General features: G+C 51.8%; 1 protein-coding gene and 4 pseudogenes across 1 annotated transcript; all 5 read left to right on the top strand.

Moving 5' to 3' along the window:
- Positions 1-5,527: 5,527 nt before the first annotated feature.
- LOC122453156 lies at positions 5,528-7,370 on the top strand (annotated as a pseudogene).
- Positions 7,371-10,477: 3,107 nt separating this feature from the next.
- On the top strand, positions 10,478-12,087 carry LOC122452946 (splicing factor U2AF 65 kDa subunit-like). Its single transcript, XM_043486759.1, has one exon. The coding sequence runs from the start codon at positions 10,570-10,572 to the stop codon at positions 12,085-12,087; it is 1,518 nt and encodes a 505-aa protein (XP_043342694.1). The 5' UTR covers positions 10,478-10,569.
- A 3,395-nt stretch (positions 12,088-15,482) lies between these two features.
- On the top strand, positions 15,483-16,069 carry LOC122452944 (annotated as a pseudogene).
- Positions 16,070-16,388, top strand: LOC122452943 (annotated as a pseudogene).
- Positions 16,389-20,528: 4,140 nt separating this feature from the next.
- LOC122453157 lies at positions 20,529-21,993 on the top strand (annotated as a pseudogene).
- Positions 21,994-25,000: the final 3,007 nt, after the last annotated feature.

The following is a 25,000-nucleotide window of genomic DNA, read 5'->3' as shown; positions in this document are numbered from 1 at the left end:
GGCAATTCATCAAGGTCACATAATACACAAGTTATTGAGTGGCAGAGTCTGGATTTGAACTTTGGTCATCAAACTTAAGAATCTCAATCTCTAACCAACGTGCTACACAGTGCTAGTCAAGTTAACTAGCTTTGCATAGACTCAAGACATGTGAAGAGCTATGGTGATGTAAAAGAAATAAATATCAATAGCATGTCTTCCTCCAGGGATTGGTTGGGGGTTGCAAAAGAGCAAGGAGAGAAATAACATAGCTTATAACAACTTGCCCCTTATCACCTGCCTCCAGGTTCTTCAGGTTTGCTAAATTCCTTTCTTTGGCCCAAAGCAGGCATCTTCTTCCATGACTCCATGGAAATCTGCATTCTCAGGGATGACTGGCTCTGGCTGGTAGCCTTGGGGCCTTCTGGAAGAATCCACATGCTACAGCCACTACAGTGCCTCACCCTGCATGGAGTGCTAGCATCTGCCCCTTCCCCAGAGTAAGCAGCCTCAGCCTCACCATCATCTCTCCTTCCTCTGAAGGAGGTTTCTCTTCTGTGTGCTTCCAGCTACATATGGGGTTGGTGGGTAAACAAGAGTTTAGGGCCTGGGTGCCACACTGGATTGAATCCACCTTAGAGCCATCACAATCTGCTTGTAGTCTAGGTTTCCATCCCTTCCTGAATCAGGGAAGATGAGGTTCTTTCTCCTTCCCTCTCAGGGCTATAGTAGGGAGCATCTGAGGAAATCATCACTTCTGGTGCCCACCCTCCCGAAAACCTGCCTACCCCTTCCACTTAAGCTCCCTGGTGCTTGCTAGGTCACTTTAATCGTGTCTGACTCTTTGCTAGGCTCCTCTGTCCATGGAATTCTCTAGACAAGAATACTGGAGTGGGTTGCCATACCCTCCTCCAGGGGATCTTCCTGACCCAGGGATTGAACCCGTGTCTCTTATGTCTCCTGCATTGGCAGGTGGTTTCTTTACCACTTGCACGTCTGGGAAGATTGAGTTATCTTGTACTCTTTGTTCTCGACACTAATGTTTCCCCTCTTTTCTTTTAATTTGAATGTGTAGTCCTGTAATTGGGAATTCATACTCCACCATCAAGTTTCCTGCTCTGGGTGTTTATGTACGTGAAACTGAGTAAACTGTAGACACAGGTGATGCGTCTGTGATCCTCCTACCAGAGCCGGTGCTCTATACCTGAGAGCAAGAGCTGGAGAAAAGCTAGTGGCTTGCAGAAGAGAAGAAAAGGAAATCTGAGGCCTTTGACTTCAAGCCATAAGGTCTGATCTTTGGAAAACACAGTTTAGCATATCTTCAAGTTGTGGAGACATTAGGTCAAAGCAGTTGTAAACTCCATTTGTTCAAGACCTGTGACTAAAAGAATTTGTGCATAATGTTTGAAAATTTGTGAAGTTAGAATATACAAGTGAAGGATTTTCTCATGTCAAAACTGCTTGCATTTCCTTGTGCTACAAGAAGTGAAGATGTGGTAGGAAATTTTAACCTGTTTTTCTGGAAGACTGACTTCCTTGGGCCTTTTGATTTTGTAAAGGGAATGTGCATGCATGTTTGTTTAGTCATGTCCTACTCTTTGTGACTGTAGTCTACCAGGCTCCTCTGTCCATGGGATTTTTCAGGCAAGGACACTGGCGTGGGTTGCCATGCCCTCCTCCAGGAGAATTTTCTGACCCAGGGATTGAACTCATGTCTCCTGCATTGACAGGCAGATTTTTTACTGCTTGAGCCATTGTGGAAGCCCATTTGTAGAGGCAAGTGAAGGTCCCATTTGGAAAAAATGAGTGTCTAGACTTGAATTCCACATAGCTAAAATGGCACAGGTTGTTTTCATGGTGGATAGGGTGCAATTTTTGAGACTAGTTTTAGGAAAAAATACACACTGTGTACCACACAATCCCCTGAGTGGCAGTATTAGTTGTTGGGCCACAAGTGTGAGACATGGTTGAAGCAGTTATCCCAATAGAGACATGGGAAAACTTAGGGCAATCACATTAAGAGATCAAGTCTTTGGGCCTGAGCTCAGGTTATTATTGAACATAATTGGCTGCCTAGATTGTTCTGGAATGCCCTAAGGCTATGCTGATGGCTGTGCTTCGAAGGGTGTAGCAGACACTGTTTTTGTTCCAGTGCATTACAGAAACATAGTTGACTTCTGCAGCAGTCACCTTTAATTCATTCTGCTCAGGCTATTTCTTCGAAATGTGTAAGCTTGCAAAAGATTATGTGTTAGTTCACGAGAACTTCAACTCAAGGGGTTGAGCTGTCATTAAATATTTTGATGGAAGAATGGTAATTAAAACACCAGAAAGATGATGCAAATAGATATGGACCACTCTGCTAGGTTACTACAGCATCCCAAGCCTGAAGAAAAGTGAGGTTACACACCATCACATACCAAAGAAACCATAAACAAACCAAAGATTTTCATTGGCAAAGTGCAGCTAAAATATTTAATTGACTCCAGCAGCCGAGTCAACATACCATATTTATATTTTAAAGCAATTGACTGTGTCATAGAATATAAGAAAATCTGACCATTTGCCAAGAGGCAACATTTCAAGCCATTCAGAACCAAGTAGAGTCAAATAGTCTAAAAGGGACTCACTTTATTACAATGCTAAGATAAAGTTACTGGGGATGTTGGATTTATAGAATGAACAATAAAAATCATTGATTAGAAAAGATTTGGGAAATTTGCTTCTGATACAAGAACAAGAAAGACCACTGTACAAGTAGTGAATCCCCCACACCCTGTACTCCTGTTAAAATTAGAACAAATATTCTAGTCTAAAATTAATTCCCTGATGTTAGTCAGATCCCACCTCCTTGGCTAAATATACCGACTTGCAGACGGTCCGGTTTCCCCATAGAGGCTGTAAGACACACACATGGTTGATAGAGATTACAAAATTGCATAGGTCCATGAAATATATAAACATGTATCTCTAATGTATTTAAAATGAAGACAGATGGAAGAATGTGCCCGCAAAATGACGAGACAGGAATATGTATATGTATGGGTCCAAGTCTTCATCAGCATTGCTCCAGCTCCACGCCAGGTATATATTATGGCCTAGAGAGTATGTGCATGTGTACACCCAAGGCAATCTCAGAGAAAGGAAATTGCAGTAGGCACACAATTCATCTCTAGCTGCCCACCTGCAAAAAGTTGGCAGGCTCCTCCGGGTCACAACCGACATGTTGTGAACCACGCCTCTACCTCCCTGGGTAGGTAGCATGTGGTTTTGAAGGCAAAGGCTGTGAGTTTATATTCCCGGACACCATATGAATGCAGTTAACAGACAACTATGGTCTTTTTATATGTACATGGCCACAAATCATTCCAGATTGATGCCTGGCTGATAGACTCAATCTCCTGAAAATTTCCCATATGTTTCACCGGACTCCAAAATGAGCTGGAAGAAAATATGCAACTATTGGGAGCTTCAACACAGAAACACGGGAAACCTCTACTCCTTGTGGAACAGCGGCATGAGAAGCTACAATTGGTAAGGGAGGGAATGTCCGCTTTTCCTTGATTTCCTAGGCATTCAAAAACCAAAATCTAAAAAGGAACTGCAGTCAAAAATACACCTGACCACAGGAGATTTCTCCAAAGTGGTGCTGATTCAGCCTTAGGAACTGGAGGGAAACAAACCATCCCCATGTTAAACCATGCCATTTTCACTGAAACTGAGATTCACAGTTTCTTTTACCTTCTCACTTTTTCCTCAACTTTCCGTCCCTCCTTCCTACTTATTTTTATTTCATGAAAGACTTGAAGAAACAAAAACCACAATTAAACAGCAACCCCAGCCCCATGGCAACTCAGAGTACCAGCTGATTGTAAAGACCAGGAGTTGATTATTATTAAGCCTCCACATAAGCTAGTTCTCTTGTGTATTCTTAGAATAAAGAACATGAGAAACTTAACATATAGAACTTATCAAAGAGTGGGAAACACATGGCTTCCTCATTTATCCGTGGGGGTGTATAAGAGAAGGTGAGTGGTCAAGGAAGTGAGGATTAGGGCCTTTATCTTGCTCATTAAATATTTCAAATAAAGAGAGAACTATAGAAAAGAGAAGCATAAAAAATATCAGAATTAACCGGTGGTAATTTTTTGTGGTTGCTGTTGGGCAAGAAATAGTGACCTTCTTCAGAAAGCCAGGAGACCAAAAAGATGGTGGACTACTGTCCTAAAGAAACATCTTTGCTGAGTTAGAATTTGGGTTTCTTTTACACGAAAAGATCTCTCTGGCTCCTCTTCAAATATGGACTTACTGCAGTTACTGAGTATCTGAATTAAGTCATCAGAGACTACATAGGAAAAGGTAAAGGATTTGCCACAACCACTGAGCCAGGGAAGTATGGCTCCACTACATTCCTGTCTTGTGACTTTTGGGTAAGATCCTTGCCGCACGCATGACATTGCTGTGTGTTTCCTCCAGGATAAATACTCTGAGCCTACTGGCGAGACGTGGGCTCTAAGGATAGGGTTCTTTTCTTTTGTCACGTTTGTGAAGCCGGTGAAGAATCTTTCTCGAAGGAATTCATGTTCTAAAGACCTGACTAATAAACACATATATATCTGGCTTCTATCCGGTATGAATGTTCTCATCAAGCCTAAGGTGTTGCCACACTCCTGATATTTGTATGGTTTCTCAGTAGTATGAATTCTCTGACCAACAGTAGCGTGTGAAGTTCAAATTTGAGTTTTAAAGACTTCTACCATATACCACATTCACACAAGTTTCTCTCATGTATGGATTTTCTGATGTTCAGTGAGTGCTGAGACCTGAGTAAAGGATTTTCCACACTCGAAACATTTGAAAGGTTTCTCTATATGTATTCTCCGATGACTTGTAAGGTGTGACTTTTGACTGAAACACTTGCCACACTCATGACACCTGAAAGGTCTCTCTCCAGTATGACTTCTCCAATGATGTCGAAGGTGTGGTTTTTAACCAAAGACTTTTCCACACGCATCACATCTGTAAGGTTTCTCACCAGTATGAACTGTCTGATGCCTTCAAAGGAGTGATTTTTACACGACAGGCCTTGCCACACTCATCCCATTTGTAAGGTTCCTCTCCACTATGAACTGTCTGATGCCTTAAAAGGAGTGACTATACGCGAAAGGCCTGGCCACACTGGGCCGGCGGAGAAGAGCGGGGAGCATCCCCGCAGGCAGTAAGGGGACGGTTTGAATTTTCAGAAGAAGCCGGATTCCTAGAGGGGGCTGGGTGCAGAGGAAGGCGAGGACCTCCAATAACATCCGAGCGTGGAAGAGCTAATATCCGAAAAGTTGGGAAGCGTTGGGGGAGTCGGTGAAACCCTCTCTTGGGGTGTTTTCGGAAGCAGCCACAGTCACCGCTCCGGATGCTTTCCCCTGGGGTCCGGAAGTGGCCGACGGGTCTGGCAGCCAGACCCTGGGGGGAGGGGCACCTGGCGGGCGCGCAGGCGGGCAGGGGCGGAACCGGGGTGGAGCCGGGGCGGGGCGGGGCGGGCAGCCAGGCCTTGATTAGGTTAGGGTAGGAGGCGGCGGCCGGAAGTAGCCAAAGCAGTCTGAGCGGGCGCGCGGCCAGGGAACCCAGAGCTGCACAGCGCCCTAGGCGGCCGCCTCAGCATGTCGGACTTCGACGAGTTCGAGCGGCAGCTCAACGAGAGTAAGCAAGAGCGCGACAAGGAGAACCGGCACCGCAAGCGCAGCCACAGCCGCTCCCGGAGCCGGGACCGCAAGCGTCGCAGCCGGAGCCGGGACCGCCGCAACCGGGACCGGCACGGCGCCTCCCGGGACAGGCGGCGCCGCAGCAAAGCCCTGACCAGAGGCGCTAAAGAGGAGCACGGTTGGATTATCGTCCCCCTGCACGAGAAGAAGAAGGCCCGCAGATATGGGACGTGCCGCCGCCGAGGCTCTCGCACAATCAGCCCCATTGCAGTACAAGGCCATTGCAAGCTTGCGGGTCAGATTTCCAGCCACCGCCCTCCTTCCACCATTGACCCCCGACGGTCTGGCTGTGACCCCGACGCCGGCTGCCCGTGGTCGGGAGGCCGATGACCATGACAGGCCCGGCGCCTCTACGTGGGCAACATCCCTTCGGCCGTAACACTGAGGAGGCCATGATGGACTTCTTCAACGCTCAGATGCGCCTGGGGGGGCTGACGCAGGCCCCCGGCAACCCCGTCTTGGCCGTGCAGATCAACCCGGACAAGAACTTTGCCTTCTTAGAGTTCCGCTCGGTGGACGAGACCACCCAGGCCTATGGCCTTCGACGGCATCATCTTCCAGTGCCAGTCGCTGAAGAAATCCGCAGGCCTCTATGACTACCAGCCCTGCCGGGCATGTCGAGAAGCCCCTCGGTTAAGACGACGAATAGTACGTGCCTGGAGTCGTGTTCCACCGTGGTCTCCGGACTCTGCACACAAAGCTGTCATCGGGGGCTTGCCAACTACCTTGAACGACGACCAGGTGAAAGAGCGCTGGCGTCGTTCGGGCCGCTCAAGGCCTTCAACCTGGCCAAGGACAGCGCCACCGGGCTGTCCAAGGGCTACGCCTTCTGTGAGTACGTGGACATCAAGGTCACGGACCAGGCCACCGCGGGGCTGAACGGGATGCAGCTGGGAGACAAGAAGCTGCTGGTCCAGAGGGCGAGTTGGGGGCGCAAGACATTGCCACGCTGAGCACATCAGCCAGACCCCCGTGACCTTTGCAAGTGCCCGCCTGATGAGCTCGCAGGTGCAGATGGGCGGGCAGCCACGGAAGGTGCTGTGCCTGATGAACATTGGTGCTGCCGCCGAGCTGCTGGGACGACGAGAGTACGAGGAGATCGTGGAGGACGTGCGCGACGATGTGCGGGAAGTTCGGGCTCGGTTCCAGTCCATGGAAGATCCCACGGCCCGTGGACGGCTTGAAAGGTGCCGGCTGCGGGAAGATCTTCGTGGGATGTTCACCTTCTGTGTTTGACTGCCAGGAAAGCCGTGCAAGGGCCTGGCGGGTCGCAAGTTCGCAACAGATGTGGTCGTCACAAAATCTGTGACCGACTCTTACCACCGCCGGGACTTCTGGTAGAGGCGGCGGGGGAGGGCAGGGGCGGAGCTGGCTGGGGGCTTCTCCCTCTCCTGCTCCCCCCATTTTCCCCCTCTGAAGACGATGGGCAGAGGAGTGACCGCCGAATGACAGCCGGCAGCAACTGGAATGGCAGCAATTAAGGGTGGGGGCGGGCTGGGGTTGGGGCGGGGCGGGGACTGGGGAAGTGCGCACACAGACCCACACAGACACACGCACCCACAGACACAGAGGGAAGGGCGGGGGGCGGGCGACAGCAGGGCGGGGTCGGACCCCCACAGCCCCTCCCTGAAGCAGTCTTAACTGCGGGATAACAAACCCACCCCCCCACCTGTTCTCTTACCCTTCCCCACCGTGGAAACACGGCGTGTTTTCTATGACGGCCAGACTTCTTTTTGAATTTGGTTGTCCGCCCGGTACCTTGCCCCTTCCCTCTCAGGACCACAGGTCCCGTCCTCCTGCCTCTGGTCCTTCGCCCCGGGATGTCCGGTTTTTCCCTAGTTGATTCTTCTAGTCTCCCGGGCCTGCCCCAACCCCGTGGCCCTGCCCTCTTCCTCCTCTCTGTGGCACTTTATTATTATGCTAAGACGAATTGCTCATTAAACATTTTGTTGTATTTTAGAAAAAGGACCAAAAAACAAAACAAAACAAAACAAAACACCACCACCTATACCCTCCCTGGCTAGATCAACCTATTTGCAGACGGTCTCTTTTCCCCACTGGGGCTGCAGGACACACACATGGTTGATAGAAATTACAAAACTTTCATGGGTCCATGAAATATATACACATGTATCTGTAATGTATTTCAAATAAAGACAGATGGAAGAATGTGCCCGCAAAATGACAAGACAGGAATATGTCTATGTATGGGTCCAAGTCTTCATCAGCATTACTCCAGCTCCACGCCGGGTATATATTATGGCCCAGAGAGTATGTGCATGTGTACACCCAAGGCAATCTCAGAGAAAGGAAACTGCAGCAGGCACCCAATTCACCTCTAGCTGCCCACCTGCCAAAAGTTGGCAGACTCCTCCGGGTCACAACCCACATGTCGTGAACCACGCCTCTACCTCCCTGGGTAGGTAGCATGTGGTTTTGAAGGCAAAGGCTGTGAGTTTATATTCCCGGATGCCGTATGTATACAGTTAGCGGACAACTATGGTCTCTTTATGTGTACATGGCCACAAATCTTTCCAGACTGGTGCCTGGCTGATGGACTCAATCTCCTGCAAATTTCCCATATGTTTCACCGGACTCCAAAACGAGCTGGAAGAAGATATGCAAGTATTGGGAGATTCTACACAGAAACACGGGGAACCTCTACTCCTTGCGGAATGGCGGCATGAGAAGCTACAATTGGGAAGGGAGGGAATGTCCGCTTTTCCTTGATTTCCTAGGCATTCAGAAAGCAAAATCAGAACAGGAAGTCACCTGCAGTCAAAAATATAGCTGACCACAGGTCACAGCTCTCCCAAGTGGTTCCGATTCACCCTTAGGAACTGCAAGGAAAGAAACCATCCCCATGGTAAACCATGGCGTTTTCACGGAAACTGAGATTCCCAGTTTCTTTTGCCTTCTCACTTGACTTTTTCCTTCCAACTCTCCTTGCCTCCTTCCTACTAATTTTTATTTCATGAAAGCCTTGAGGAAACAAGAACCACAATTTAACAGCAACCCCAGCCCCATGGCAATTCAGAGGACCAGCTGATGGTAAAGACCAGGAGTTGATTATTATTGAGCCTCCGTATAACAAAGTTCTCCTGTGTATCCTTAGAACAAGGAAGAAGGGAAGCTTAACTTACAGAACTTATCAAAGAGTGGGAAACACATGGCTTCCTCATTTATCCGTGGGGGTGTATAAGAGAAGGTGAGTGGTCAAGGAAGTGAGGATTAGGGCCTTTATCTTGCTCATTAAATATTTCACATAAAGAGGGAACTATAGAAAAGAGAAGCATAAAAATGATCAGAATGACCCAGTGGTAACTTTGGGGGAGGGGTGGTGGCAAGAAATAGTGCCTTTATACAGAAAGCCAGGAGAACATAAAAGTGGTGGACTACTGTCCTAAAGAAACATCTTTGCTGAGTTAGAATTTGGGTTTCTTTTACACGAAAAGATCTCTCTGGCTCCTCTTCAAATATGGACTTACTGCAGTTACTGAGTATCTGAACTAAAGTCATCAGAGAATACATAGAAAGACGTAAAGGATTTGCCACAACCACTGAGCCAGGGAAGTATGGCTCCACTACATTCCTGTCTTGTGACTTTTGGGCAAGATCCTTGCCGCACGCATGACATTGCTGTGTGTTTCCTCCAGGATAAATCCTCTGAGCCTACCGGCGAGACGTGAGCTCTAAGGATAGGGTTCTTTTCTTTTGTCACGTTTGTGAAGCTGGTGAAGAATCTTTCTCGAAGGAATTCATGTTCTAAAGCCCTGACTAATAAACACATATATATCTGGCTTCTATCCAGTATGAATGTTCTCATCAAGCCTAAGGTGTTGCCACACTCCTGATATTTGTATGGTTTCTCAGTAGTATGAATTCTCTGACCAACAGTAGCGTGTGAAGTTCAAATTTGAGTTTTAAAGACTTCTACCATATACCACATTCACACAAGTTTCTCTCATGTACGGATTTTCTGATGTTCAGTGAGTGCTGAGACCTGAGTAAAGGATTTTCCACACTCGAAACATTTGAAAGGTTTCTCTATATGTATTCTCCGATGACTTGTAAGGTGTGACTTTTGACTGAAACACTTGCCACACTCATGACACCTGAAAGGTCTCTCTCCAGTATGACTTCTCCAATGATGTCGAAGGTGTGGTTTTTAACCAAAGACTTTTCCACACGCATCACATCTGTAAGGTTTCTCACCAGTATGAACTGTCTGATGCCTTCAAAGGAGTGATTTTTACACGACAGGCCTTGCCACACTCATCCCATTTGTAAGGTTCCTCTCCACTATGAACTGTCTGATGCCTTAAAAGGAGTGACTATACGCGAAAGGCCTGGCCACACTGGGCCGGCGGAGAAGAGCGGGGAGCATCCCCGCAGGCAGTAAGGGGACGGTTTGAATTTTCAGAAGAAGCCGGATTCCTAGAGGGGGCTGGGTGCAGAGGAAGGCGAGGACCTCCAATAACATCCGAGCGTGGAAGAGCTAATATCCGAAAAGTTGGGAAGCGTTGGGGGAGTCGGTGAAACCCTCTCTTGGGGTGTTTTCGGAAGCAGCCACAGTCACCGCTCCGGACGCTTTCCCCTGGGGTCCGGAAGTGGCCGACGGGTCTGGCAGCCAGACCCTGGGGGGAGGGGCACCTGGCGGGCGCGCAGGCGGGCAGGGGCGGAACCGGGGTGGAGCCGGGGCGGGGCGGGGCGGGCAGCCAGGCCTTGATTAGGTTAGGGTAGGAGGCGGCGGCCGGAAGTAGCCAAAGCAGTCTGAGCGGGCGCGCGGCCAGGGAACCCAGAGCTGCACAGCGCCCTAGGCGGCCGCCTCAGCATGTCGGACTTCGACGAGTTCGAGCGGCAGCTCAACGAGAGTAAGCAAGAGCGCGACAAGGAGAACCGGCACCGCAAGCGCAGCCACAGCCGCTCCCGGAGCCGGGACCGCAAGCGTCGCAGCCGGAGCCGGGACCGCCGCAACCGGGACCGGCACGGCGCCTCCCGGGACAGGCGGCGCCGCAGCAAAGCTCTGACCAGAGGCGCTAAAGAGGAGCACGGTGGATTGATTCGCTCCCCCTGCCACGAGAAGAAGAAGGCCCGCAGATATTGGGACGTGCCGCCGCCGGGCTTCGAGCACATCAGCCCCATGCAGTACAAGGCCATGCAAGCTGCGGGTCAGATTCCAGCCACCGCCCTCCTCCCCACCATGACCCCCGACGGTCTGGCTGTGACCCCGACGCCGGTGCCCGTGGTCGGGAGCCAGATGACCAGACAGGCCCGGCGCCTCTACGTGGGCAACATCCCCTTCGGCGTCACTGAGGAGGCCATGATGGACTTCTTCAACGCTCAGATGCGCCTGGGGGGGCTGACGCAGGCCCCCGGCAACCCCGTCTTGGCCGTGCAGATCAACCAGGACAAGAACTTTGCCTTCTTAGAGTTCCGCTCGGTGGACGAGACCACCCAGGCCATGGCCTTCGACGGCATCATCTTCCAGGGCCAGTCGCTGAAGATCCGCAGGCCTCATGACTACCAGCCCCTGCCGGGCATGTCGGAGAGCCCCTCGGTCTACGTGCCTGGAGTCGTGTCCACCGTGGTCCCGGACTCTGCACACAAGCTGTTCATCGGGGGCTTGCCCAACTACCTGAACGACGACCAGGTGAAAGAGCTGCTGGCGTCGTTCGGGCCGCTCAAGGCCTTCAACCTGGTCAAGGACAGCGCCACCGGGCTGTCCAAGGGCTACGCCTTCTGTGAGTACGTGGACATCAAGGTCACGGACCAGGCCACCGCGGGGCTGAACGGGATGCAGCTGGGAGACAAGAAGCTGCTGGTCCAGAGGGCGAGTGTGGGCGCCAAGAATGCCACGCTGAGCACCATCAGCCAGACCCCCGTGACCTTGCAAGTGCCCGGCCTGATGAGCTCGCAGGTGCAGATGGGCGGGCAGCCGACGGAGGTGCTGTGCCTGATGAACATGGTGCTGCCCGCCGAGCTGCTGGACGACGAGGAGTACGAGGAGATCGTGGAGGACGTGCGCGACGAGTGCGGGAAGTACGGGCTCGTCCAGTCCATGGAGATCCCACGGCCCGTGGACGGCGTGGAGGTGCCCGGCTGCGGGAAGATCTTCGTGGAGTTCACCTCTGTGTTTGACTGCCAGAAAGCCGTGCAGGGCCTGGCGGGTCGCAAGTTCGCCAACAGAGTGGTCGTCACAAAATACTGTGACCCCGACTCTTACCACCGCCGGGACTTCTGGCAGAGGTGGCGGGGCAGCGCAGCGGCGGAGCTGGCTGGGGGCGTCTCCCCCCTCCTGCTCCCCCCATTTCCCCCCCCCGCTCTGAAGACGATGGGCAGAGGAGTGTGAGCCGAATGACAGCCGGCAGCAACTGGAATGGCAGCAATGAAGGCTGGGGGTGGGCTGGGCGCGGGGCGGGGCGGGGCGGGGCGGGAAAGTGCGCACAGCAGAACCCCAACACAGATGCACGCATGGGCCACCACGCACAGATACAACAGGGAGGCGGGAGGGGGAGACGCGGGGGCGGGGTCGGAACCCCCACATCCCGTCCCTGAAGCAGTCTTCTGCGGGAATATCCCCTGTCTCTTACCCTTCCCCACCGGTGGAAACACGGCGTGTTTCTATTTGAATGGCGCAGACTCTTTTGATTTGGTTGGCCGGCCCGGTACCTTGCCCCTTCCCTCTCAGGACCACAGGTCCCGTCCTCCTGGCCTCTGGTCCTCGCCCCGGTGTCCTGGTTTCTTCCCTAGTTGATTCTCTCTAGTCTCCCGGGCCTGCCCCCCACCTAGGGTTGCTGTCCAAATGTTGGGGCCCTGGCATTCGTAAAATCCGTGGGCCCCTGTCCCTCTCCTCCTCTCTGTGGCAACTTTCCAATATTTGCTAAAGGACGATTGCTCATTACATTTTGTTGTATTAAGAAAAGGAAACCAAAAACAACAAAACAAAACAAAACATACGCGTCGGCGATACCACCACCTATAACCTCCCTGGCCTGAGATCAACCTTGCAGACGGTCTCTTTTCCCCACTGGGGCTGCAGGACACAACATGACATGGTTGATAGAAAATTACAAACATTTTCAATGGGTCCATGAAAATATATACACAATGTATCTTGTAATGTATTTCAATAAGACAAAGATTGGAAGAATGTGCCGCAAAATGACGAGACAGGAATATTCTATAGTAATGGGTCTCCCCAAGTTTCAATCCAAGCATGTGCTCACAGCTCCACGCCGGTATATTATTATGGCCCAGAGAGTGTGCCATGTGTACACCCAGGCAATCTTCGAGAGAAAGGGGGAAACTGCAGCAGGCACCAATTCACCTCAGCTGCCCACCTGCAAAAGTTGGGCAGACTCCTCCGGGTCACAACCCACCATGTTCGTGAACCACGCCTCATCCGCTGGGTAGCGTACAATGTGGTTTTGAAAGGCAAAGGCTGTGAGTTTATATCCCGGATGCGTATGTATATCAGTTTAGCACGGACAACTATGGGTCTCTTTATGTTACATGGCCACACAAATCTTTCCAGACTGGGTGCCTGGCTGATGGACTAATCCTCCTGCAAATTTCCATAATGTCACCGGACTCCAAAAACGAGCTGGAAAAGAAATATGCAAGTATGGAGATTCCTAACAACAGAAACAACGGGAACCTCTACTCCTTGCGGAACGGCGGCATGAGAAGCTACAATTGGGAAGGGAGGGAATGTCCGCTTTTCCTTGATTTCCTAGGCATTCAGAAAGCAAAATCAGAACAGGAAGTCACCTGCAGTCAAAAATAGAGCTGACCACAGGTCACAGCTCTCCCAAGTGGTTCCGATTCACCCTTAGGAACTGCAAGGAAAGAAACCATCCCCATGGTAAACCATGGCGTTTTCACGGAAACTGAGATTCCCAGTTTCTTTTGCCTTCTCACTTGACTTTTTCCTTCCAACTCTCCTTGCCTCCTTCCTACTAATTTTTATTTCATGAAAGCCTTGAGGAAACAAGAACCACAATTTAACAGCAACCCCAGCCCCATGGCAATTCAGAGGACCAGCTGATGGTAAAGACCAGGAGTTGATTATTATTGAGCCTCCGTATAACAAAGTTCTCCTGTGTATCCTTAGAACAAGGAAGAAGGGAAGCTTAACTTACAGAACTTATCAAAGAGTGGGAAACACATGGCTTCCTCATTTATCCGTGGGGGTGTATAAGAGAAGGTGAGTGGTCAAGGAAGTGAGGATTAGGGCCTTTATCTTGCTCATTAAATATTTCACATAAAGAGGGAACTATAGAAAAGAGAAGCATAAAAATGATCAGAATGACCCAGTGGTAACTTTGGGGGAGGGGTGGTGGCAAGAAATAGTGACTTTATACAGAAAGCCAGGAGAACATAAAAGTGGTGGACTACTGTCCTAAAGAAACATCTTTGCTGAGTTAGAATTTGGGTTTCTTTTACACGAAAAGATCTCTCTGGCTCCTCTTCAAATATGGACTTACTGCAGTTACTGAGTATCTGAACTAAAGTCATCAGAGAATACATAGAAAGACGTAAAGGATTTGCCACAACCACTGAGCCAGGGAAGTATGGCTCCACTACATTCCTGTCTTGTGACTTTTGGGCAAGATCCTTGCCGCACGCATGACATTGCTGTGTGTTTCCTCCAGGATAAATCCTCTGAGCCTACCGGCGGGACGTGAGCTCTAAGGATAGGGTTCTTTTCTTTTGTCACGTTTGTGAAGCTGGTGAAGAATCTTTCTCGAAGGAATTCATGTTCTAAAGCCCTGACTAATAAACACATATATATCTGGCTTCTATCCAGTATGAATGTTCTCATCAAGCCTAAGGTGTTGCCACACTCCTGATATTTGTATGGTTTCTCAGTAGTATGAATTCTCTGACCAACAGTAGCGTGTGAAGTTCAAATTTGAGTTTTAAAGACTTCTACCATATACCACATTCACACAAGTTTCTCTCATGTATGGATTTTCTGATGTTCAGTGAGTGCTGAGACCTGAGTAAAGGATTTTCCACACTCGAAACATTTGAAAGGTTTCTCTATATGTATTCTCCGATGACTTGTAAGGTGTGACTTTTGACTGAAACACTTGCCACACTCATGACACCTGAAAGGTCTCTCTCCAGTATGACTTCTCCAATGATGTCGAAGATGTGGTTTTTAACCAAAGACTTTTCCACACGCATCACATCTGTAAGGTTTCTCACCAGTATGAACTGTCTGATGCCTTCAAAGGAGTGATTTTTACACGACAGGCCTTGCCACACTCATCCCATTTGTAAGGTTCCTCTCCACTATGAACTGTCTGATGCCTTAAAAGGAGTGACTATACGCGAAAGGCCTGGCCACACTGGGCCGGCGGAGAAGAGCGGGGAGCATCCCCGCAGGCAGTAAGGGGACGGTTTGAATTTTCAGAAGAAGCCGGATTCCTAGAGGGGGCTGGGTGCAGAGGAAGGCGAGGACCTCCAATAACATCCGAGCGTGGAAGAGCTAATATCCGAAAAGTTGGGAAGCGTTGGGGGAGTCGGTGAAACCCTCTCTTGGGGTGTTTTCGGAAGCAGCCACAGTCACCGCTCCGGATGCTTTCCCCTGGGGTCCGGAAGTGGCCGACGGGTCTGGCAGCCAGACCCTGGGGGGAGGGGCACCTGGCGGGCGCGCAGGCGGGCAGGGGCGGAACCGGGGTGGAGCCGGGGCGGGGCGGGGCGGGCAGCCAGGCCTTGATTAGGTTAGGGTAGGAGGCGGCGGCCGGAAGTAGCCAAAGCAGTCTGAGCGGGCGCGCGGCCAGGGAACCCAGAGCTGCACAGCGCCCTAGGCGGCCGCCTCAGCATGTCGGACTTCGACGAGTTCGAGCGGCAGCTCAACGAGAGTAAGCAAGAGCGCGACAAGGAGAACCGGCACCGCAAGCGCAGCCACAGCCGCTCCCGGAGCCGGGACCGCAAGCGTCGCAGCCGGAGCCGGGACCGCCGCAACCGGGACCGGCACGGCGCCTCCCGGGACAGGCGGCGCCGCAGCAAAGCCCTGACCAGAGGCGCTAAAGAGGAGCACGGTGGATTGATTCGCATCCCCCTGCCACGAGAAGAAGAAGGCCGCGCAGATATTGGGCGACGTGCCGCGGGCGGCTTCGAGCACAATCAGCGCCCATGCAGTACAAGCATGCAGCTGCGGGGCAGATTCCAGCCACCGCGCCTCCGTCCCCACCATTAGACCCACGACGGTCCTGGCTGTGAGCCCGACGTTACGGTCCCGTGGTCGACGCAGATGGACCAGAACAGCCCGGCCCTCTACGTGGGCACATCCCCCTTCGGCGTCACTGAGGAGGCCATGAATGGACTTCTTCAAACGGCTCAGATGCGCCTGGGGGGCTGATCGCAAGGCCCCGGCACCGTTCTTGGCGTGGGCAGATCAACCAGGACAAGAACTTTGCCTTCTTAGAGTTCCGCTCGGTGGACGAGACCACCCAGGCCATGGCCTTCGACGGCATCATCTTCCAGGGCCAGTCGCTGAAGATCCGCAGGCCTCATGACTACCAGCCCCTGCCGGGCATGTCGGAGAGCCCCTCGGTCTACGTGCCTGGAGCCGTGTCCACCGTGGTCCCCGGACTCCTGCACACAAGCCTGTTCATCGGGGGTTGCCCAACTACCTGAACGACGACCCAGGTTAAAGAGCTGCTGGCGTCGGTTCGGAGCCGCTCAAGGCCTTCCCTGGTCAAGGACAGCTGTCCACCGGGCTGTCCAGGGCTACGCCTTCTGTGAGTACTGGACATCAAGGTCACGGACCCAGGCCACCGCGGGGCCTGAACGGGATGCAGCTTTGGGAGACAAGAAGCTGCTGGTCAGAGGGCGAGTGTGGGCGCCAAAAGAAATGCCAACGCTGAGCCACCTCACCAGACCCCCGGTGACCCTTGCAAGTGCCGCCTGATGAGCTCGCAAGTGCAGTGGGCGGGCAGCCGACGGAGGTGCTGTGCCTGATGAACATGGTGCTGCCCGCAGAGCTGCTGGACGACGAGGAGTTACGAGGAGTCGTGGAGGACGTGGCGCCGACCGAAGGTTTGCGGGAGTACGGGCTCGTCCATCCATGGAGATAACCACGGCCGTTGGACGGCGTGGAGGTGCCCCGGCTGGCGGGAAGATTTCGTGGAGTTTTTCACCTCTGTGTTTTGGACGTGGCCAGAAAGCCGTGCAGGGCCCTGGCGGGTCCCGCAAGTTCCGCCAACAGAGTGGGTCGTTCACAAAATACTGTGACCCCCCGACTCTTACCACACCCCGCCGGACTTCTGGTAGAGGTGGCGGGGCAGCGCAGCGGCGGAGCTGGCTGGGGGCGTCTCCCCCCTCCTGCTCCCCCCATTTCCCCCCCCCCGCTCTGAAGACGATGGGCAGAGGAGTGTGAGCCGAATGACAGCCGGCAGCAACTGGAATGGCAGCAATGAAGGCTGGGGGTGGGCTGGGCGCGGGGCGGGGCGGGGCAGGGCGGGGCCCGGGGAAGTGCGCACGCGGACCCGCACAGATGCACGCACGCACAGACACAGGGGGAAGGGCGGGCAGGGGGAGACAGCGGGGCGGGGTCGGACCCCCACATCCCCTCCCTGAAGCAGTCTTCTGCGGGATATCCCCTGTCTCTTACCCTTCCCCACCGTGGAAACACGGCGTGTTTCTATTTGACGGCCAGACTCTTTTGAATTTGGTTGTCCGGCCCGGTACCTTGCCCCTTCCCTCTCAGGACCACAGGTCCCGTCCTCCTGGCCTCTGGTCCTCGCCCCGGTGTCCTGGTTTCTTCCCTAGTTGATTCTCTCTAGTCTCCCGGGCCTGCCCCCCACCCCGTGGGCCCTGTCCCTCTCCTCCTCTCTGTGGCACTTTCATATTTGCTAAGACGAATTTGCTCATTAAACATTTTGTTGTATTAGAAAAAGGACCAAAAAACAAAACAAAACAAAACAAAACACCACCACCTATAACCTCCCTGGCTAGATCAACCTATTTGCAGACGGTCTCTTTTCCCCACTGGGGCTGCAGGACACACACATGGTTGATAGAAATTACAAAACTTTCATGGGTCCATGAAATATATACACATGTATCTGTAATGTATTTCAAATAAAGACAGATGGAAGAATGTGCCCGCAAAATGACGAGACAGGAATATGTCTATGTATGGGTCCAAGTCTTCATCAGCATTGCTCCAGCTCCACGCCGGGTATATATTTTGGCCCAGAGAGTATGTGCATGTGTACACCCAAGGCAATCTCAGAGAAAGGAAACTGCAGCAGGCACCCAATTCACCTCTAGCTGCCCACCTGCCAAAAGTTGGCAGACTCCTCCGGGTCACAACCCACATGTCGTGAACCACGCCTCTACCTCCCTGGGTAGGTAGCATGTGGTTTTGAAGGCAAAGGCTGTGAGTTTATATTCCCGGATGCCGTATGTATACAGTTAGCGGACAACTATGGTCTCTTTATGTGTACATGGCCACAAATCTTTCCAGACTGGTGCCTGGCTGATGGACTCAATCTCCTGCAAATTTCCCATATGTTTCACCGGACTCCAAAACGAGCTGGAAGAAGATATGCAAGTATTGGGAGATTCTACACAGAAACACGGGGAACCTCTACTCCTTGCGGAACGGCGGCATGAGAAGCTACAATTGGGAAGGGAGGGAATGTCCGCTTTTCCTTGATTTCCTAGGCATTCAGAAAGCAAAATCAGAACAGGAAGTCACCTGCAGTCAAAAATAGAGCTGACCACAGGTCACAGCTCTCCCAAGTGGTTCCGATTCACCCTTAGGAACTGCAAGGAAAGAAACCATCCCCATGGTAAACCATGGCGTTTTCACGGAAACTGAGATTCCCAGTTTCTTTTGCCTTCTCACTTGACTTTTTCCTTCCAACTCTCCTTGCCTCCTTCCTACTAATTTTTATTTCATGAAAGCCTTGAGGAAACAAGAACCACAATTTAACAGCAACCCCAGCCCCATGGCAATTCAGAGGACCAGCTGATGGTAAAGACCAGGAGTTGATTATTATTGAGCCTCCGTATAACAAAGTTCTCCTGTGTATCCTTAGAACAAGGAAGAAGGGAAGCTTAACTTACAGAACTTATCAAAGAGTGGGAAACACATGGCTTCCTCATTTATCCGTGGGGGTGTATAAGAGAAGGTGAGTGGTCAAGGAAGTGAGGATTAGGGCCTTTATCTTGCTCATTAAATATTTCAAATAAAGAGAGAACTATAGAAAAGAGAAGCATAAAAAATATCAGAATTAACCGGTGGTAATTTTTTGTGGTTGCTGTTGGGCAAGAAATAGTGACCTTCTTCAGAAAGCCAGGAGACCAAAAAGATGGTGGACTACTGTCCTAAAGAAACATCTTTGCTGAGTTAGAATTTGGGTTTCTTTTACACAAAAAGATCTCTCTGGCTCCTCTTCAAATATGGACTTACTGCAGTTACTGAGTACCTGAATTAAGTCATCAGAGAATACATAGGAAAAGGTAAAGGATTTGCCACAACCACTGAGCCAGGGAAGTATGGCTCCACTACATTCCTGTCTTGTGACTTTTGGGTAAGATCCTTGCCGCACGCATGACATTGCTGTGTGTTTCCTCCAGGATAAATACTCTGAGCCTACTGGCGAGACGTGGGCTCTAAGGATAGGGTTCTTTTCTTTTGTCACGTTTGTGAAGCCGGTGAAGAATCTTTCTCGAAGGAATTCATGTTCTAAAGACCTGACTAATAAACACATATATATCTGGCTTCTATCCGGTATGAATGTTCTCATCAAGCCTAAGGTGTTGCCACACTCCTGATATTTGTATGGTTTCTCAGTAGTATGAATTCTCTGACCAACAGTAGCGTGTGAAGTTCAAATTTGAGTTTTAAAGACTTCTACCATATACCACATTCACACAAGTTTCTCTCATGTATGGATTTTCTGATGTTCAGTGAGTGCTGAGACCTGAGTAAAGGATTTTCCACACTCGAAACATTTGAAAGGTTTCTCTATATGTATTCTCCGATGACTTGTAAGGTGTGACTTTTGACTGAAACACTTGCCACACTCATGACACCTGAAAGGTCTCTCTCCAGTATGACTTCTCCAATGATGTCGAAGATGTGGTTTTTAACCAAAGACTTTTCCACACGCATCACATCTGTAAGGTTTCTCACCAGTATGAACTGTCTGATGCCTTCAAAGGAGTGATTTTTACACGACAGGCCTTGCCACACTCATCCCATTTGTAAGGTTCCTCTCCACTATGAACTGTCTGATGCCTTAAAAGGAGTGACTATACGCGAAAGGCCTGGCCACACTGGGCCGGCGGAGAAGAGCGGGGAGCATCCCCGCAGGCAGTAAGGGGACGGTTTGAATTTTCAGAAGAAGCCGGATTCCTAGAGGGGGCTGGGTGCAGAGGAAGGCGAGGACCTCCAATAACATCCGAGCGTGGAAGAGCTAATAACATCCGAGCGTGGAAGAGCTAATATCCGAAAAGTTGGGAAGCGTTGGGGGAGTCGGTGAAACCCTCTCTTGGGGTGTTTTCGGAAGCAGCCACAGTCACCGCTCCGGATGCTTTCCCCTGGGGTCCGGAAGTGGCCGACGGGTCTGGCAGCCAGACCCTGGGGGGAGGGGCACCTGGCGGGCGCGCAGGCGGGCAGGGGCGGAACCGGGGTGGAGCCGGGGCGGGGCGGGGCGGGCAGCCAGGCCTTGATTAGGTTAGGGTAGGAGGCGGCGGCCGGAAGTAGCCAAAGCAGTCTGAGCGGGCGCGCGGCCAGGGAACCCAGAGCTGCACAGCGCCCTAGGCGGCCGCCTCAGCATGTCGGACTTCGACGAGTTCGAGCGGCAGCGCAACGAGAGTAAGCAAGAGCGCGACAAGGAGAACCGGCACCGCAAGCGCAGCCACAGCCGCTCCCGGAGCCGGGACCGCAAGCGTCGCAGCCGGAGCCGGGACCGCCGCAACCGGGACCGGCACGGCGCCTCCCGGGACAGGCGGCGCCGCAGCAAAGCTCTGACCAGAGGCGCTAAAGAGGAGCCACGGTGGATTGATTCGCTCCCCCTGCCACGAGAAGAAGAAGGCCCGCAGATATTGGGACGTGCCGCCGCCGGGCTTCGAGCACATCAGCCCCATGCAGTACAAGGCCATGCAAGCTGCGGGTCAGATTCCAGCCACCGCCCTCCTCCCCACCATGACCCCCGACGGTCTGGCTGTGACCCCGACGCCGGTGCCCGTGGTCGGGAGCCAGATGACCAGACAGGCCCGGCGCCTCTACGTGGGCAACATCCCCTTCGGCGTCACTGAGGAGGCCATGATGGACTTCTTCAACGCTCAGATGCGCCTGGGGGGGCTGACGCAGGCCCCCGGCAACCCCGTCTTGGCCGTGCAGATCAACCAGGACAAGAACTTTGCCTTCTTAGAGTTCCGCTCGGTGGACGAGACCACCCAGGCCATGGCCTTCGACGGCATCATCTTCCAGGGCCAGTCGCTGAAGATCCGCAGGCCTCATGACTACCAGCCCCTGCCGGGCATGTCGGAGAGCCCCTCGGTCTACGTGCCTGGAGTCGTGTCCACCGTGGTCCCGGACTCTGCACACAAGCTGTTCATCGGGGGCTTGCCCAACTACCTGAACGACGACCAGGTGAAAGAGCTGCTGGCGTCGTTCGGGCCGCTCAAGGCCTTCAACCTGGTCAAGGACAGCGCCACCGGGCTGTCCAAGGGCTACGCCTTCTGTGAGTACGTGGACATCAAGGTCACGGACCAGGCCACCGCGGGGCTGAACGGGATGCAGCTGGGAGACAAGAAGCTGCTGGTCCAGAGGGCGAGTGTGGGCGCCAAGAATGCCACGCTGAGCACCATCAGCCAGACCCCCGTGACCTTGCAAGTGCCCGGCCTGATGAGCTCGCAGGTGCAGATGGGCGGGCAGCCGACGGAGGTGCTGTGCCTGATGAACATGGTGCTGCCCGCCGAGCTGCTGGACGACGAGGAGTACGAGGAGATCGTGGAGGACGTGCGCGACGAGTGCGGGAAGTACGGGCTCGTCCAGTCCATGGAGATCCCACGGCCCGTGGACGGCGTGGAGGTGCCCGGCTGCGGGAAGATCTTCGTGGAGTTCACCTCTGTGTTTGACTGCCAGAAAGCCGTGCAGGGCCTGGCGGGTCGCAAGTTCGCCAACAGAGTGGTCGTCACAAAATACTGTGACCCCGACTCTTACCACCGCCGGGACTTCTGGTAGAGGTGGCGGGGCAGCGCAGCGGCGGAGCTGGCTGGGGGCGTCTCCCCCCTCCTGCTCCCCCCATTTCCCCCCCGCTCTGAAGACGATGGGCAGAGGAGTGTGAGCCGAATGACAGCCGGCAGCAACTGGAATGGCAGCAATGAAGGCTGGGGGTGGGCTGGGCGCGGGGCGGGGCGGGGCGGGGCGGGGCGGGGCAGGGCGGGGCCCGGGGAAGTGCGCACGCAGACCCGCACAGATGCACGCACGCACAGACACAGGGGGAAGGGCGGGCAGGGGGAGACAGCGGGGCGGGGTCGGACCCCCACATCCCCTCCCTGAAGCAGTCTTCTGCGGGATATCCCCTGTCTCTTACCCTTCCCCACCGTGGAAACACGGCGTGTTTCTATTTGACGGCCAGACTCTTTTGAATTTGGTTGTCTGGCCCGGTACCTTGCCCCTTCCCTCTCAGGACCACAGGTCCCGTCCTCCTGGCCTCTGGTCCTCGCCCCGGTGTCCTGGTTTCTTCCCTAGTTGATTCTCTCTAGTCTCCCGGGCCTGCCCCCCACCCCGTGGGCCCTGTCCCTCTCCTCCTCTCTGTGGCACTTTCATATTTGCTAAGACGAATTTGCTCATTAAACATTTTGTTGTATTAGAAAAAGGACCAAAAAACAAAACAAAACAAAACAAAACACCACCACCTATAACCTCCCTGGCTAGATCAACCTATTTGCAGACGGTCTCTTTTCCCCACTGGGGCTGCAGGACACACACATGGTTGATAGAAATTACAAAACTTTCATGGGTCCATGAAATATATACACATGTATCTGTAATGTATTTCAAATAAAGACAGATGGAAGAATGTGCCCGCAAAATGACGAGACAGGAATATGTCTATGTATGGGTCCAAGTCTTCATCAGCATTGCTCCAGCTCCACGCCGGGTATATATTATGGCCCAGAGAGTATGTGCATGTGTACACCCAAGGCAATCTCAGAGAAAGGAAACTGCAGCAGGCACCCAATTCACCTCTAGCTGCCCACCTGCCAAAAGTTGGCAGACTCCTCCGGGTCACAACCCACATGTCGTGAACCACGCCTCTACCTCCCTGGGTAGGTAGCATGTGGTTTTGAAGGCAAAGGCTGTGAGTTTATATTCCCGGATGCCGTATGTATACAGTTAGCGGACAACTATGGTCTCTTTATGTGTACATGGCCACAAATCTTTCCAGACTGGTGCCTGGCTGATGGACTCAATCTCCTGCAAATTTCCCATATGTTTCACCGGACTCCAAAACGAGCTGGAAGAAGATATGCAAGTATTGGGAGATTCTACACAGAAACACGGGAAACCTCTACTCCTTGCGGAACGGCGGCATGAGAAGCTACAATTGGGAAGGGAGGGAATGTCCGCTTTTCCTTGATTTCCTAGGCATTCAGAAAGCAAAATCAGAACAGGAAGTCACCTGCAGTCAAAAATAGAGCTGACCACAGGTCACAGCTCTCCCAAGTGGTTCCGATTCACCCTTAGGAACTGCAAGGAAAGAAACCATCCCCATGGTAAACCATGGCGTTTTCACGGAAACTGAGATTCCCAGTTTCTTTTGCCTTCTCACTTGACTTTTTCCTTCCAACTCTCCTTGCCTCCTTCCTACTAATTTTTATTTCATGAAAGCCTTGAGGAAACAAGAACCACAATTTAACAGCAACCCCAGCCCCATGGCAATTCAGAGGACCAGCTGATGGTAAAGACCAGGAGTTGATTATTATTGAGCCTCCGTATAACAAAGTTCTCCTGTGTATCCTTAGAACAAGGAAGAAGGGAAGCTTAACTTACAGAACTTATCAAAGAGTGGGAAACACATGGCTTCCTCATTTATCCGTGGGGGTGTATAAGAGAAGGTGAGTGGTCAAGGAAGTGAGGATTAGGGCCTTTATCTTGCTCATTAAATATTTCACATAAAGAGGGAACTATAGAAAAGAGAAGCATAAAAATGATCAGAATGACCCAGTGGTAACTTTGGGGGAGGGGTGGTGGCAAGAAATAGTGACTTTATACAGAAAGCCAGGAGAACATAAAAGTGGTGGACTACTGTCCTAAAGAAACATCTTTGCTGAGTTAGAATTTGGGTTTCTTTTACACGAAAAGATCTCTCTGGCTCCTCTTCAAATATGGACTTACTGCAGTTACTGAGTATCTGAACTAAAGTCATCAGAGAATACATAGAAAGACGTAAAGGATTTGCCACAACCACTGAGCCAGGGAAGTATGGCTCCACTACATTCCTGTCTTGTGACTTTTGGGCAAGATCCTTGCCGCACGCATGACATTGCTGTGTGTTTCCTCCAGGATAAATCCTCTGAGCCTACCGGCGAGACGTGAGCTCTAAGGATAGGGTTCTTTTCTTTTGTCACGTTTGTGAAGCTGGTGAAGAATCTTTCTCGAAGGAATTCATGTTCTAAAGCCCTGACTAATAAACACATATATATCTGGCTTCTATCCGGTATGAATGTTCTCATCAAGCCTAAGGTGTTGCCACACTCCTGATATTTGTATGGTTTCTCAGTAGTATGAATTCTCTGACCAACAGTAGCGTGTGAAGTTCAAATTTGAGTTTTAAAGACTTCTACCATATACCACATTCACACAAGTTTCTCTCATGTATGGATTTTCTGATGTTCAGTGAGTGCTGAGACCTGAGTAAAGGATTTTCCACACTCGAAACATTTGAAAGGTTTCTCTATATGTATTCTCCGATGACTTGTAAGGTGTGACTTTTGACTGAAACACTTGCCACACTCATGACACCTGAAAGGTCTCTCTCCAGTATGACTTCTCCAATGATGTCGAAGGTGTGGTTTTTAACCAAAGACTTTTCCACACGCATCACATCTGTAAGGTTTCTCACCAGTATGAACTGTCTGATGCCTTCAAAGGAGTGATTTTTACACGACAGGCCTTGCCACACTCATCCCATTTGTAAGGTTCCTCTCCACTATGAACTGTCTGATGCCTTAAAAGGAGTGACTATACGCGAAAGGCCTGGCCACACTGGGCCGGCGGA

The sequence above is a fragment of the Cervus canadensis genome, chromosome 14 (assembly GCF_019320065.1).
Source record: "Cervus canadensis isolate Bull #8, Minnesota chromosome 14, ASM1932006v1, whole genome shotgun sequence".
NCBI classification, from domain to species: Eukaryota; Metazoa; Chordata; class Mammalia; order Artiodactyla; family Cervidae; genus Cervus; species Cervus canadensis.
The sequence above is the reverse complement of the archived record's forward strand: the minus strand, read 5'-3'. Positions and strand labels throughout refer to the sequence as shown.